The 13,593-nt window shown below is 49.3% G+C and overlaps 1 protein-coding gene across 1 annotated transcript in view; it reads left to right on the forward strand.

The window, feature by feature from the left end:
- The window catches only part of TCF25 (transcription factor 25), a 28,136-nt gene extending 21,267 nt beyond the window's left edge, over positions 1-6,869 (forward strand). Inside the window, exons 12-18 of the mRNA XM_038754066.1 lie at positions 251-410; positions 1,180-1,267; positions 2,642-2,800; positions 3,733-3,823; positions 4,603-4,682; positions 5,835-5,907; positions 6,580-6,869. Of these exons, the coding sequence (XP_038609994.1) occupies positions 251-410; positions 1,180-1,267; positions 2,642-2,800; positions 3,733-3,823; positions 4,603-4,682; positions 5,835-5,907; positions 6,580-6,744 (816 nt within the window). The 3' untranslated portion in view covers positions 6,745-6,869. The remainder of the gene's footprint in view (positions 1-250; positions 411-1,179; positions 1,268-2,641; positions 2,801-3,732; positions 3,824-4,602; positions 4,683-5,834; positions 5,908-6,579) is intronic.
- Positions 6,870-13,593: the final 6,724 nt, after the last annotated feature.

A 13,593-nucleotide genomic window follows, 5' to 3' on the forward strand; every position in this document is an offset into this window, starting at 1 on the left:
TCAAGCACTTAGTCCAGTGCTCTGCACACAGTAAGTGCTCAATAAATACAATTGAATGAATGAATAAAGAAGAATCGTGTCATATGATCTAGTTGGCTAAATCTTGGTGTGGTGCTGGTTAATTTGAGCAGCATGTATAGGCCAGGCTGCTTTTAGTGGTTGATTCCGGAGCATTGTCACCTAGTTGGGACTTAACCTACAACGGTTTTCACGGCCTAAAGTTCGCTTCATTTTTTTCAAAATCCTTCAGAGTCACCGCAACCTGTCCCAGCTTCCCAACTTTGCCTTTTCCGTGCCCTTGGCGTATTTCCTTCTGAGTCAGCACGAAGACCTCCCGGAATCAGAGCTTAGCTCTGCAAGGGAAAGTGCCTCTTGCCTAATCCAGAGGGCACTCATCATGTTTCCCGGCGGTGAGTATGGTCAGCAGACCCCCAGGAGGGGAACTTGTCTGGATTGTTACTACATACCCATCCGTAATCTGTCTGTATTAATGTCTGCCTCCCCATCTAGACTGTAAGCTTGTTGTGAGCAGGGAATGCGTTCACCAAATCTGTTATATCATACTCTCCCAAGCGCTTCGTACGGTGCTCTGCACACAGTAAGCGCTCAGTAAATGCCATTGATGGGTTGATTACAAAGTCCCGCAAAGGATTGGAGACCCAGTGTTAGCCCCAAAAAGGTGTAGCGATGGATGCTTGAGTAGGTTTTCTCAGTCAGTCGTATTTATTGAGCACTTACTGCATGCAGACCACTGTATTAAGCGCTTGGAAGAGTACAATATAACAATAAACAGACACATTCCCTGCCCACAACGTTGCCAGTTATTAACAGATGTGTTCACCTACCATCAGGGATGGAATTAAGGTTGGCCCGTGTGTGTAAGCTCTAGGGGTAATTAGCAAAGCCAGAGCAGGAGACAAAGAGGTGACGAGAGAGGACCTCAATTAAAGGTAAGTCAGAGGATGCAGACGTGGGAGAGGCAGAGGGCCTGTGTGACAGTTTTGTTTGACCATGGTACCAAGCCAGAATTTATTAGGCCATGTGCATCACTTTAAGTCCCTTAGAGGAGATAGGGACAGCACGCAACGAACCGTGAGTGGTTGTGACAACAGTGAACTCACTTCTCCCCGGAGGTGGGGCATAAGTTTCGAAGTTGAATGTCTCCGGTTTCCTTTGCAGTTCTCATGCCTATGTTGGATCGTTGTAGTGTGCAGCCGGACGATGCTGTTCTGTCCCATCCTTTCTTTGGACCCAACACTCAGATAAGGTAACCGAACCGTCTCTAAACTTCTAAATGATCTGAAAAAAGGTAGCAAGATGTTCCATACATTTATATTCCTTTCCCTTATAGCCATCACTGAGTCCCTCAGGGCCAGTGTGATTTGTCCTGCTTTACAGCGGGTTTATACTGGGGCTTAAACTTGCGTGCTTTCACTTGGATGCAGGTGGAAATGTCAAAATCCATCTATTTTATAAGCAAACCATGTCCCCTTCACGGACCTTGTTACTTTCTCAGATGTCAGATCAGAGAAGAGAGTGGGGTCCCCAAAGGCGTAGATTAGAAAAGGGAGAAGGATCTAAGCAGGAAGCAAAAGTAGATTGGGACCAGTCGTAGTTCCCACAGGCTTAGACACCCAAGGGTGAAAAACATCACTGGCATACAGTTCTATTCAGTTGGGTTTTGTTGTATCCACTCAAGTTGAGTTAGTACCCATCTTACCCAGATCTGCCTCAACCCCTGAAGGTTCAGAGTAAATTTGCTGGGGTTTTGTGGACAGACTGCACAAGTTCTAGCTATAACCATTAGACACCCTTTGTCTGTAGTAAAAATAATAATAATTGTATTTGTTAAGGACTTACTCTATGTCAGGCACTGTACTAAGTGCTGGGGCGGGTACAAGCAAATCGGGTTGGACACAGTCCCTGTCCCGCATGGAGCTCACAGTCTTAATCCCCATCTTGCAGATGGGGGAACTGAGGCCCAGAGAAGTGAAGTGACCTGCCCAGGGTCACCCAGCAGACAAGTGGCAGAGCCAGGATTAGAACCCACGACCTTTTGACTCCAAGCCCTGTAGATTTGCTACATAGACCTGAGTTGTGGGGGTTGGCAAGTCGCATGAACTGAAGATCTGCAAACCAAAAATTTAACCTGACCGAAAGCCGCGGGAGCCAGGTTCCTGGGGCGGGGCCAGTGGGTGGCAGGAACTGGTGGTCCGCCGCCGCCCAAGGGGCTGAAGTAGCGAGGCCCTGCCATCCCCGGCTGAAACCTCAGCAGCCAAATAATAGTAGAGAATACGGGCACGAGCCACACAGCAATCGGAGAAGCCGATTGCTCCTCGTGAGCTGCAGTTTCTTAGGTATGGGAACTACAGGCCTCTGTATGCATGCATGTATGTGGGGGCCACAGCACTGATGAAGCTGCCCAGTATAAAGGCATGTGCTTTACACCTGCACATGTGAGCCCCCGTGGGACAACCTGATCACCTTGTAACCTTCCCAGCGCTTAGAACAGCACATAGCACTTAATAAATGCCATCATCATCATTATTATTATTATTCTGGGTTTGGCCGAGGAGGGAGGCATTACTGGACAGGAGGCCATAAATGTGTTTGTTGAAATAAGACTCTCTCTTTTCTCTAGCCAACCTCCGGCCTTGACCCAGCTAGTCGCCCTGTACCTAGGGAGGACTCACTCCTTCTGGAAAGACCCCACCGTCATGGCCTGGCTGGAAACAAATGTCAGAGAAGTGCTACGGACGGTTGATGCTGGTGAGCCCATAGTGGAGGCATCTGAAAGAAAGTGAGTCTCGCGTTCAGTCTGAGGGGCCCAGCTCGCGTTTCCTACCATCCGCTCAGACCGTTGATTCTGATTTCCCACGAGAGCAAAGCTATAAACTCTCGGAGACATTCAGCATCCTCCTCAATAGCAGGGGCTTTTTTGTGGTATGGGTCAGCTGAAAGGAAATTACCGGTCTCTACCTTGTAGGAGCATCCTGTCTAAGGAGATAAGACAAACTCCACTGCCCTGGCTGCTAGGGCTTAGGACTGTCACCTTCATATAGCTGAGAGGTTTATCCCCATTTGCTGCCTATTTCTGTGTTCAAGAGCATGTCCTTGCTTTCTTTCCCGGTGTGACAGGGCTGGGAAAACTCGACAAAACCATTCTGTTCACAGGGACCCTCTGTGAGGTTTTATTGTTTAGCAAATGCCTGGCTCTTGGAGACACTTTCTAGCCAAAGTTGTGTCCCGATGACTGCAGCATCTTCTCTAGGGAACCTATTTGTTAGCGTCATACTCCCAAACATCGTTCTCTTGATCTTTAGGGGGGGATCTGGGGAAATGTATTTACTTGGCTCCCAGCGGTTCATCTGTACGTAGGTTACCAGCCCCTGAGAGGCAACAGGCAGCGTGATCTCTGCCACCCAGAAGGGGCACCTTTATCAGCATGGGCCAGAGGATAAACCCGCTTTGTCTCAAATTAGTTTGAGTCAACGTATGTGCTTGGGGATAGAGGAACTGTAGCCACAATGAAGGGTGCAGATTTGAAAGGAGAGAAGAGAAAGTGATGATCTGAATCCTGGGCAAACTCACCATGACGAGCAGATCCTTATGGAAACTGGGAAAAAACACGTCTCCCAAGTCAACTCTGTTCTCCCATACTGTGGTGGGCTGGGTCTTGCCAGATGTGGCACGGTTTCGTTTGTGATTGTCTGCCCCCCTCTCCCACTTTAGGCGGAAGGTGCGGTACCAGAGCGCACCCAGAAATATCTACCGTCATGTGATTCTCTCCGAGATGAAGGAAGCCACCGCGGCACTGCCTCTGGTAAGGACCCCTAATGGACCTAAGTGCTGAAAATGGAGGCTTTGTGTACTGTCTGTCACATGTCCACTTGGCCCCCTTCCCTCTCCCCACAAATGAGAACCTTCCACTCGCTACTCTCCTGGCCCCAGTCGGTGCAAGGCCCAAACCACTGGCTTTCTGACAAGCCCTCAACTGGGTTTTAGTCCCCTCTCTGAGGAGCAGGGAGAAAACACAGCAGGACTTTTCTCCTTGTAGCTAAAAGCCCCAGTGCCTTTGGGATTTTAAGGGACAGGTCCACCCAGAGCCTGACCGGGCATGGAACCGAGGCCTGCGTTCCTGAAATAGGGGAAAGAAAGCAAAGCTAAACAGGGGAGGAATTCCAAAGTTGAGAGAGAGCAGAGCAGCTGGGAAACTGAGCATTGGTGATCCGTCCTGCTGTCCAAGCTCGCTAGCCTCCAGACCACCCATTCTTTGTGGTGTGTGGTCACTGAATGCAACCATCATCAAACCTTCCTGTTTCTGCACAACCCTGTTAGCACATAGAGTCAGTCAGTCTTCTCCGAGTCAGTCCCTCTAGACTTTAAGCTCATTATGGGCTGGGAATGTGTCAGCTTAATTCCCTCGTTTTATACTCTCTCGAGCCCTGAGTACAGTACTCTGCACATAGTAAATGCTCAGTAAATACCATTGACTGCCGTGTTCCAGATTGGCGTGACTGGGTGTTGGGTTTGGGAGGCCACGAGGGATTAAACTAACCAAACTTTTGTGGCTATCTCCTTTTTTTGTGCTCCTTTCTGAAGGAAGTGACATCCCAACCTGTGATGGGGTTTGACCCTCTGCCTCCCCTGGATTCCATCACATCTTACTCTAGACCAGAAAGGTACCCGTCCTTTTCCTTTGCTCTCTCGTTCTGCCACGCTACTGACCAGGCCGTCCTGCCTTCCGAGCGCTTAGGGGCAAAGAGTTGGACTGCCTCCTAGATGCAAGGTTTAGTTGGGGTTTGGGGTTTTTTTCCACAGAAAGAGAGATGAGAAAACCTAACCTGGCTAAAATGCCGCAGGTACGAACAGGCAGGTGCATTGGCTGTCCTTTTATGGATTCCCTTACTGCTGGGTTTCTGAGTCTCCATCAGCAGGGCCTCCCTCCTCTCTTCCTTTATCTCTTGAAACTGGACAAGTCCGTGTATCCGATGACACAGCCACCCTCATAATGAGCACTGATTGTGGAATGGTAGGTTGAGCCCTTCCCTGGTTATTGGACCCATGTTTTCAAGAAGGAAGATGTCAAATAATGGCCATTTTCCTCCAACCTCGACTTTGGGAAACCTGGCTTTTTCCTTCATTCCAAGTTGGCCGACCCTGTGGGATTCTGGCCTGCCCTAGACAAAAGTGAGATTAAAGCAGCCTGAAAAAGAGACCCTGATCCTCCCTCTAGACTGTGAGCTCGTTTTGAGCAGGGAATGTGTCTATTCTGTTGTTATATTGTATTCTCCCAGGCGCTTAGTACAGTGCTCGGCTTACAGTAAGCACTCAACAAATCCGATTGATCGACTGACTGATCCCAGTCCATGGGAGCATCTGAACCTTATTCTTCCCTCTCCCTTTAATGAGTGTCTTCTGCTGCTGCTGTTCAGGACTGAGCAGTCACTGAGCGGGCTGCCCACTGCTGCTTTCTTCAGAGGAGCCCCTCCCGGTTTAGTTTTTTTTTTAGCAGGGAGGGTATTAAGCACTTACTATGTGCCAGGCACTGTACTAAGCGCTGGAGTAGACACAAGCTAATCAGATTGGACACAGTCCTTGTCCCTCATGGGGCTCACTGGCTTAATCCCCATTTTACAAATGAGGCAACTGAGGCACAGAAAAGCAAAGTGTCTCACAGCTGACAGGTGGCAGAGCCAGGATTAGAACCAGGTCCTTTTGACTCCCGGGCCAGTGCTCTATCCATTACGCCACCCGGCTTCCTTCTGTAGAGCCAGAAGAGGTACCACTTGAGAGCTTCATTTCCTGAAGGTCTTTGGTCTTTTCTCTTTCAGGACAAACCACCTCTCCAATGAAAGCACATTATCGCTCTTCTTTCGATCCCTGTTGCCAAATTTCAATCTACAGGTAGGTCCCGTGACCCTGCAGCCGTTTCAGCCAGGGTGGTAGGCCTTCTCCCTAATGGAAGGGCCATATTGAATTTTCAAGCCACAGAATTGCTTCAGCTCAAATGCAGCAGCCGAGAACCTTTCTTTCTAAAGATATTCAGCGGGTGTGTGTGTTGGGTTGGGGCGAGGGAAGAGGCGAGCAAGGGCAGGGGTCCCTGCTTTTGTAAGTATCCTCTGTGCAAAACCACAGCCTCTTTAGGGGAAGTATAAAAATGATACTGTAGATTTGAGGATTTTTTTGGCTTTTTTTCCACTACAGCCCCATCCAAAGACAGGTAATCCCTCTCTCTCTCTCTCTCCATCCCCTGGCTAAGGGAAGAAGAATCCTGGGGTGTCCAAATTCCTGTTGGCATTCACAGTGTCAGTGATGGGGGTGGCCACGGCTCACCCAGAAGGGTCACGTAAGCAGTGCTTCATCTGGGGCACACACCCCCACACCAGTCAGTGGCATTTATTGGGTGCCAACAGGTGCAGGGCATTTTCCTAAAGTAGCAGGAGAGCCTAGGGTTTAACCACTATGGCTTGCGTGGGCACGACCATGCCAGAAGAGCAGGGGTGACGTCCCTCTCTGCCGAGAGCGATGCCACCCGGGACCTGGTGATCGCCAGCCTCACTTCTCACTGTCTTGCAGGGAGACATTCGAGCCGACGAAGGGGAGGAGGAGGCCGGAGCAGGGCGGGACCTAAACCAGGGTGTGAACAGACTGATGGCAGCCATGCGGGATATGCTCGCCAACATCCAGTTCCAAGAGCCTCCTCGGGAGGACAACCCTGATGGGGAAGGAGACTGGGACTAACCCCGGAGCCTCCTGACTCTTGTTGAAATGCTGTAAAGTTATGTTTATGATTTTTTTCGGGGGGGGCGGGGAGTTGAAATGGATTAAATAGTTCTCTAAAGTAGAAGCGCTTAATTTGTGAAGCCCACCCGTCTCTTTCTTCTCTCTTCTTCACCCGACTCCGCCATCTGTCCACTGGGAGATCTCGGGCAAGTCACTTGACTCTCTGTGCCTCAGTCACCTCATCTGTAAAATGGGGGTTGAGACTGTGAGCCCCAAGTGGGACAAGGACTGCGTCCAACCCGGTTTGCCTGTATCCACCCCAGCACTTACTACATAAAGTACAGTAAATTTAAGAGGTTTAATCCTTGGCTTGGGTGGGCCCTGTAGGCGGGTCACTGTGACTGAGTTGGAAATGGGGGGTTTCTTACCGTGGTCCTGGCATGCAGCCTAAAAACTAACAGAAGCTAATAATAAAAATAATAATTGTAATATTTGGTAAGGGCTTGCTATGGGCCAAGTGCTGGGGTAGATATAATCAGATCAGTCAGTGTCTGTGCCAAACAGGGCTTATGGTCTAAGAGGGCTGGAGAAGTGATATTTATAGTCAGCTAATGGCTGATTTTTGGAAATAAATCCCACTGTACCGTCCTCTGTTTCAGTGGTCATGGAGCTTGAATTCTCCAGCTTTAGCCCTCTGTGGAGAACATTTCACAGTGGGTTTGTTTGGAGACAACTACCAAAGATTTGTGTGGCCCCAATTGATTGGCTCCATCTTTTAAGAACTACCTACCCTTTGCTGCGTCTGTATTTGCCAGGCTGTTTGCCAGGGTAAAAATCCTAGGATTCCCAGCTCCATAGCTTTGCTGTGTGGGGGGGTCGGGAACACTATTTGCTCAGAGCTGAAACCCCTGTAAAATACAAATGCCATCTAAACACGGGGAGGTGAACGGGAGGAGGCCGCAGGTAAAGGCATGGCTGAAGGCACAGAGGAAAATCTGGAGCTGATCAATCAATCAATCAATCGTATTTATTGAGCGCTTACTGTGTGCAGAGCACTGGACTAAGCGCTTGGGAAGTGCAAGTTGGCAACATATAGAGACAGTCCCTACCCAACAGTGGGCTCACAGTCTAAAAGGGGGAGACAGAGAACAAAACCAAACATACTAACAAAATAAAATAAATAGAATAGATATGTACAAGTAAAATAAATAGAGTAATAAATACGTACAAACATATATACATATATACAGGTGCTGTGGGGAAGGGAAGCTGATGCTTTGACTGGCCGCATTATTCCAACAAGACTGGGTCTGAAGTTTTCCGAGCGGGTAGATTCCAGACCCCTTTTAAAGAGCAACCGATCCCAAGGGGTCCCGGGGGACTGCCAACCTCGAGTCTCTCACCGGTCTATACTACCTGCTGCTACCCAGATCACCCTTCTAAAGCATCTGTCGCTTCTTCCGAAACCTCTACCGGATACCCATTTCCCTCCCATCATCAACCCCAAATTCCTTTCTATTGGCTTCCAGGTGCTCCCCTAGCTATCCTCTTACATTTCAGCTCTCTTCCCCGATCACCCCCTCTGCTTCTCACAGCTACACCTAATTATACATCTCCTTTCACCCTCCCGTGTTCAACCCTTTGATCATGCTGTTCCCCCCAACCCGAAACCCCCTTCTCCCCTCAAATCCACCAGATTGCCATCCAAGATCTTGGGCAGGGAATGTGTCTACCAACTCTGTCGTAATAATAATAATAATGGCATTTATTAAGCGCTTACTATGTGCAAAGCACTGTTCTAAGCGCTGGGGAGGTTACAAGGTGATCAGGTTGTCCCACGGGGGGCTCACAGTCTTAATCCCCACTTTACAGATGAGGGAACTGAGGCCCAGAGAAGTTAAATGACTTGCCCAACATCACACAACTGAAGCCGGGCTCTTCAGTTGTGACCTCTGACTCCAAAGCCCGGGCTCTTTCCACTGAGCCACGCTGCTTCATAGTCTCCCAAGCACTTAGTGTAGTACTCTGGACACAGTTTATTGATTGATTTTTGTGTTCTTCCAAGTGCTTAATATGTGCTCTGTACCCAGTAAGCACTCAGGAAATGCAATTTGATTGATTGGCTGTGGGGTGGAATGAGGCCTGCCTCAGTTCTAGGAACCTCTAGAATGTCCCTGGGCCACGGTGTAGACTTCAGCTGGAGGGAAAATTTCAGCCCATCGTGATACCTGGGTCAGAAACGATAACTCTTCGCCCCTATCTACAGCCTTCTTAACCCGCATTTCTTCCCTTTAAAACGGGGAATTGGTCTCCGACACAGTCCGCCGTGCTTGTAGTGAACGTGGCACCGACCTACGAGTCAGGAGCCCTGGATTCAAATCCCAGCTCCACCAGAAACTAACTCTGTGACTTAAATCCCATAATCTCTGCCTCCCCCACGTGTAAAATAGGAATAACCCGTGCCCTCCGTTACCTAGCAGGGATGTTGTAGCAGGGATGAAAATTAACAAAATATATCGGTGGTATTGAGCAACTGCTGCAATAAGCGCACTGGAGATTATACCAGAATCAGGGCATGGCCCCTGCCTTCTAGGGGCTTTTGTTCCAACACATAGTAAGCGCTTAATAAATGTCATCATTAACACTAAAATCATTCTGAGGCTTGAAGAACCTCTTCTAGCAGTCCCCAGGGAAGGATGTGGCCTAAATAGCAAATAGTAATGGCATTTGTTCTAAGCACTGGGGTGGGGAGGGGGGGGGGGGGGTTACGAGGTAATCGGGTTGTCCCAGGTGGGGCTCACAATCTTAATCCCAGTTTTACAGATGAGGTAACTGAGGCACGGAGACTTCCAGTGCTGGTGGCAGCTTTTCATTTTGACCCTCTGGAGGGTGGACTTGGGGCTGGACCTTGAGATGGTAAGTTTGGAGGAAAGGGAGAAGAGGAGGAGAGGGAGGAGAAAGAAATGGAGTCTGTGTGGGAAAAGGTAGGAGAGAAAGGTAAAAGCATTCTGACCCTCTTTGCTGCAGTCTCTGCCACTGCAGCCCAGTTTTTCTTGCGAGCCAGGCCAGAGGCTCCTCTGGATCCCGGCGCAACTTGTACTTCCCAAGTGCTTAGTACAGTGCTCTGCACACAGTAAGCGCTCAATAAATATGAATGAATGAATGAATGAGACATCCATCAGCCCACTCGCTCCTCATCCCCCTAGCCAGCCTGGTAGCTCCAAAGCCACTGTCATCAATCGTATTTACTGAGCGCTTACTATGTGCAGAGCACTGTACTAAGCGCTTGACTGTGACAGTGACACCGGCTTAGTGAAGCCGGCCTCTTGGCTCCATTTCCAGCTTTCTCCCGGTTTCAAGGGGTGGGGTAAGTTAGCTACAGCTGGCCGCCCAGGCCAAAAAACTATGGGAGTGAAGCTAATGGCGATTAGCTTCGCTCCTTCGGTGCCAAACCATGGGATGATGCCCCCGCCCACCCGACCCCCCCAGAGTTGGCGCCTCTGGTCTCCGGGGAATTAACGGATGTAGAGGAGGAGAGAGGATGCTGCTGCCCTTCTAGGCACAGGCACAGGAAGCATTCCCACGTGCTGTGACCGTGAGACCGGCAGGGAAGAGGATGGGCCCACAAAGGACGTTGCGGGCAATTCCTTGCCCGCTTCTTTAGCGAGCGGGGAGAGAAGGAATCCACACTCCACTCTAAAACACACCTAGTTGCTACAAAAATAAATGAGACACCGCTCTATTGCCAAACATTGTGTGGGGTCTAACTGGAACATCCGTGCCTAGGTTGAAAGGGACCCGTGTTTGGATGGTGGATGTGATGGGACTAAGAAAGCGGGGATCCTCCAAGCTGACTTCAGAACTGAATTGCTGAGACCGTTTCCTTCTCTTCCTCCTCCTCTTTCTCCTCCCCTTTAGCCATTAGTGAGAGGTACTGGAGGATGGGCAGGCGGCATTAAAAAGAACGTGGAACTTGGATCGATTGCTATTATTCTTTGGCGGCAGTTCTAATCCAGAGTTCGGTGAGGAAGGATGTTGAAGCTTTCGGCTGACATCCGGCCTTTCGATCTCACGGCGTTTGATTATCCGTGTTTTCCCTCACCCTGACAGTTGACTGCTTGCTTTCCCCACATCTGCCACAGTCTTTTAGACTGTGAGCCCGCAGTTGGGTAGGGACTGTCTCTATATGTTGCCAACTTGTACTTCCCAAGTGCTTAGTACAGTCCTCTGCACACAGTAAGCGCTCAATAAATACGATTGATTGATTGATCTGCCAGCAGTCTCAGTCTCAGTCAAGCTGCCATCTTAAAGCCCGAGTGAGAACTAGGGTTGTGTGGCCACCCCAAATGTTCACTGGCCCGCGTCTTGCCACGAAGAAGCCGCAGCCAATTTTGCTGCAAAAGGTTGATTTTTCACGGTCTTTGGAAGTTTCTGATCTAGGGCCGGGGAGAGAAGAGGATTGGGGTTAGCGGACTCTATCTCAAAGGCCCCTTTTTCCATTGGCAACTTAGGCAGGAAGGCAACAGGGGAAGGATAACAAGCCTTTGGGGACAAACAGCTCCGTCAGCCAGGAACTTCTTGGCTGGCACAGACTGTAGGCTGTAAGCTCATCTGTAGACTAAGCTCATTATGTGTATTGCACTCTCCCAAGCACTTAGTACAGTTCTCTGTGCATAGTAAGCATTCAATAAATACCATTGATTGATTGATTGATAGAGCCTGGAATTGGAGTGCCTAGCTCTGGGCCCTCAGATTCACAATCTGACTGGCTTTCAGACAGCTGGCTTTCAATGTCAGACACTCAATAAGCAATTAAGTCAATATTTTAGCATCTCTGGCCATAATCAGCTATTCCCTTACTCTTGGAATGCCTTCTCTATTGCCCCAAGTCCACACAAGAGGAGTCTGTAGTTTATAGCTCAATGAATGCCTCGATTTGCTCTCAGAAGCCAGGGAGGCTTTAGAAAATAGACATGGGGGCTGGAGGAGAGGGGGTGTGGGCTGCCAATTCACCCTCCAGTCTTTGCTAGGAGCGCTAATCAATCAATCAATAGCGTTTATTGAGCATCTATTCTCCCTACTTGGGTGATTGCAAAGAGTTAGATGAGGCAATTGCGGTCCTCAAGGAGCTTACAGGATACCAGGGAGAAGGGCATTCTGAAATGGGGGTTAAAAAGGGTGTGGGGTGCATATGGTTGTGGTGGTGATGAGAGTGAACAAAGAAGGGAATTCAGGAAGGGGGGAGAAGAGGATGCTTCCAGGGACGGACACCCGGAGAGGCCTTTTTAGTCACTACTCTCCAGGAGGCTTTGGCTGCAGCAATTGGGGTTTCAAGTTTAGAAGAGTGTGAAAGTAGGAAGTAACTGGCAAGGGGAAAAGTACCTTTGTTGGTTTATGATATTCGTTAAGCGCTTACTATGTGCCAAACACAGTACCAAGCCCTGGGACAGTTACAAGCTAATGGGTTCGAATCCCGGCTCTGCCAGTTGTCAGCTGTGTGACTTTGGGCAAGTCACTTTACTTCTCTGGGCCCCAGTTACCTCATCTGTGAGCCCACTATTGGGTAGGGACTGTCTCTATATGTTGCCAACTTGTACTTCCCAAGCGCTTAGTCCAGTGCTCTGCACACAGTAAGCGCTCAATAAATGCGATTGATGATGATCTGTAAAATGGGGATTAAGACTGTGAGCCCCACGTGGGCCAACCTGATCCCCTTGTATCCCCCCCAGCGCTTAGAACAGTGCTTTGCACATAGTAAGCGCTCAATAAAAATACGACTGAATGAACTGAATGACAGATACAAGCTAATCAGATTGGACCCAAGCAATGCCCCACATGGGGCTCCCACACTTAGTCCCCATTCTACAGATGAGGGAACTGAAGCACAGAGAAGTTGAGTGGCTTGCCCAAGGTCACACAGCAGACAAGTGGCAGAGCTGGGATTAGAACTCAGGTCTTCTGACTCCTAGTCCCGTGCTCTCTCCACTAGGCCACTCGGCTCTTCTTGGCAGTTGGTCTTCGTTTCTGAAACACACTTCGCCTTGTTGGTCCCGCAGAGCTGGAAAGCTTTTGTCTCCCTTGAGTCTAAGGCAAGATTCTGCGGGGCCTCGTCTCCACTCTGGGCTTTCGATTCTTCTCCTCTACCCGACACCAAAACCCCTCCTCGCTTAACTCCAGAGACAATTTAAGAGATGAGGGGAGAACTAATAATTGATAATAATAATAATAACGATGGTATTTGTTAAGCACTTACTATGTGCAAAGCACTGTTTTAAGCGCTGGGGAGGTTACAAGGTGATCAGGTTGTCCCACAGGGGGCTCACAGTTTTAATCCCCATTTTACAGATGAGGGAACTTCGGCACAGAGAAGTGACTTGCCCAAAGTCACACAGCTGACCGTTGGCGGAGCCGGGATTTGAACCCATGACCTCCGACTCCAAAGCCGGGGCTATTTCCACTGAGCCACGCTGTTTCTACAGAAAGACCTTCTGACTCTTCGTCTTTGGTGTGCCCCATGCCTGGGGGTGAGAGGGGTGGTCTTACCTGAGCACAGCATCTTTTACCTTCAGTCTCCTGCCTCAACGTTGCAACCTCTTAAACCTCTCAAAGCTCAGAGGCTTCTTCATGGCTCAGTGGAAAGAGCCTGGGCTTTAGGAGTCAGAGGTCATGGGTTCAAATCCCAGCTCACACAACTGTCAGCTGTGTGACTTTTAGACTGTGAGCCCACTGTTGGGTAGGGACTGTCTCTATATGTTGCCAATTTGTACTTCCCAAGCGCTTAGTACAGTGCTCTGCACATAGTAAGCACTCAATAAATACGATTGATGATGATGATGATGATTAAAACTATGAACCCCCTGTGGGACA

This window comes from Tachyglossus aculeatus, chromosome 11, assembly GCF_015852505.1.
Source record: "Tachyglossus aculeatus isolate mTacAcu1 chromosome 11, mTacAcu1.pri, whole genome shotgun sequence".
Classification (NCBI taxonomy): Eukaryota; Metazoa; Chordata; class Mammalia; order Monotremata; family Tachyglossidae; genus Tachyglossus; species Tachyglossus aculeatus.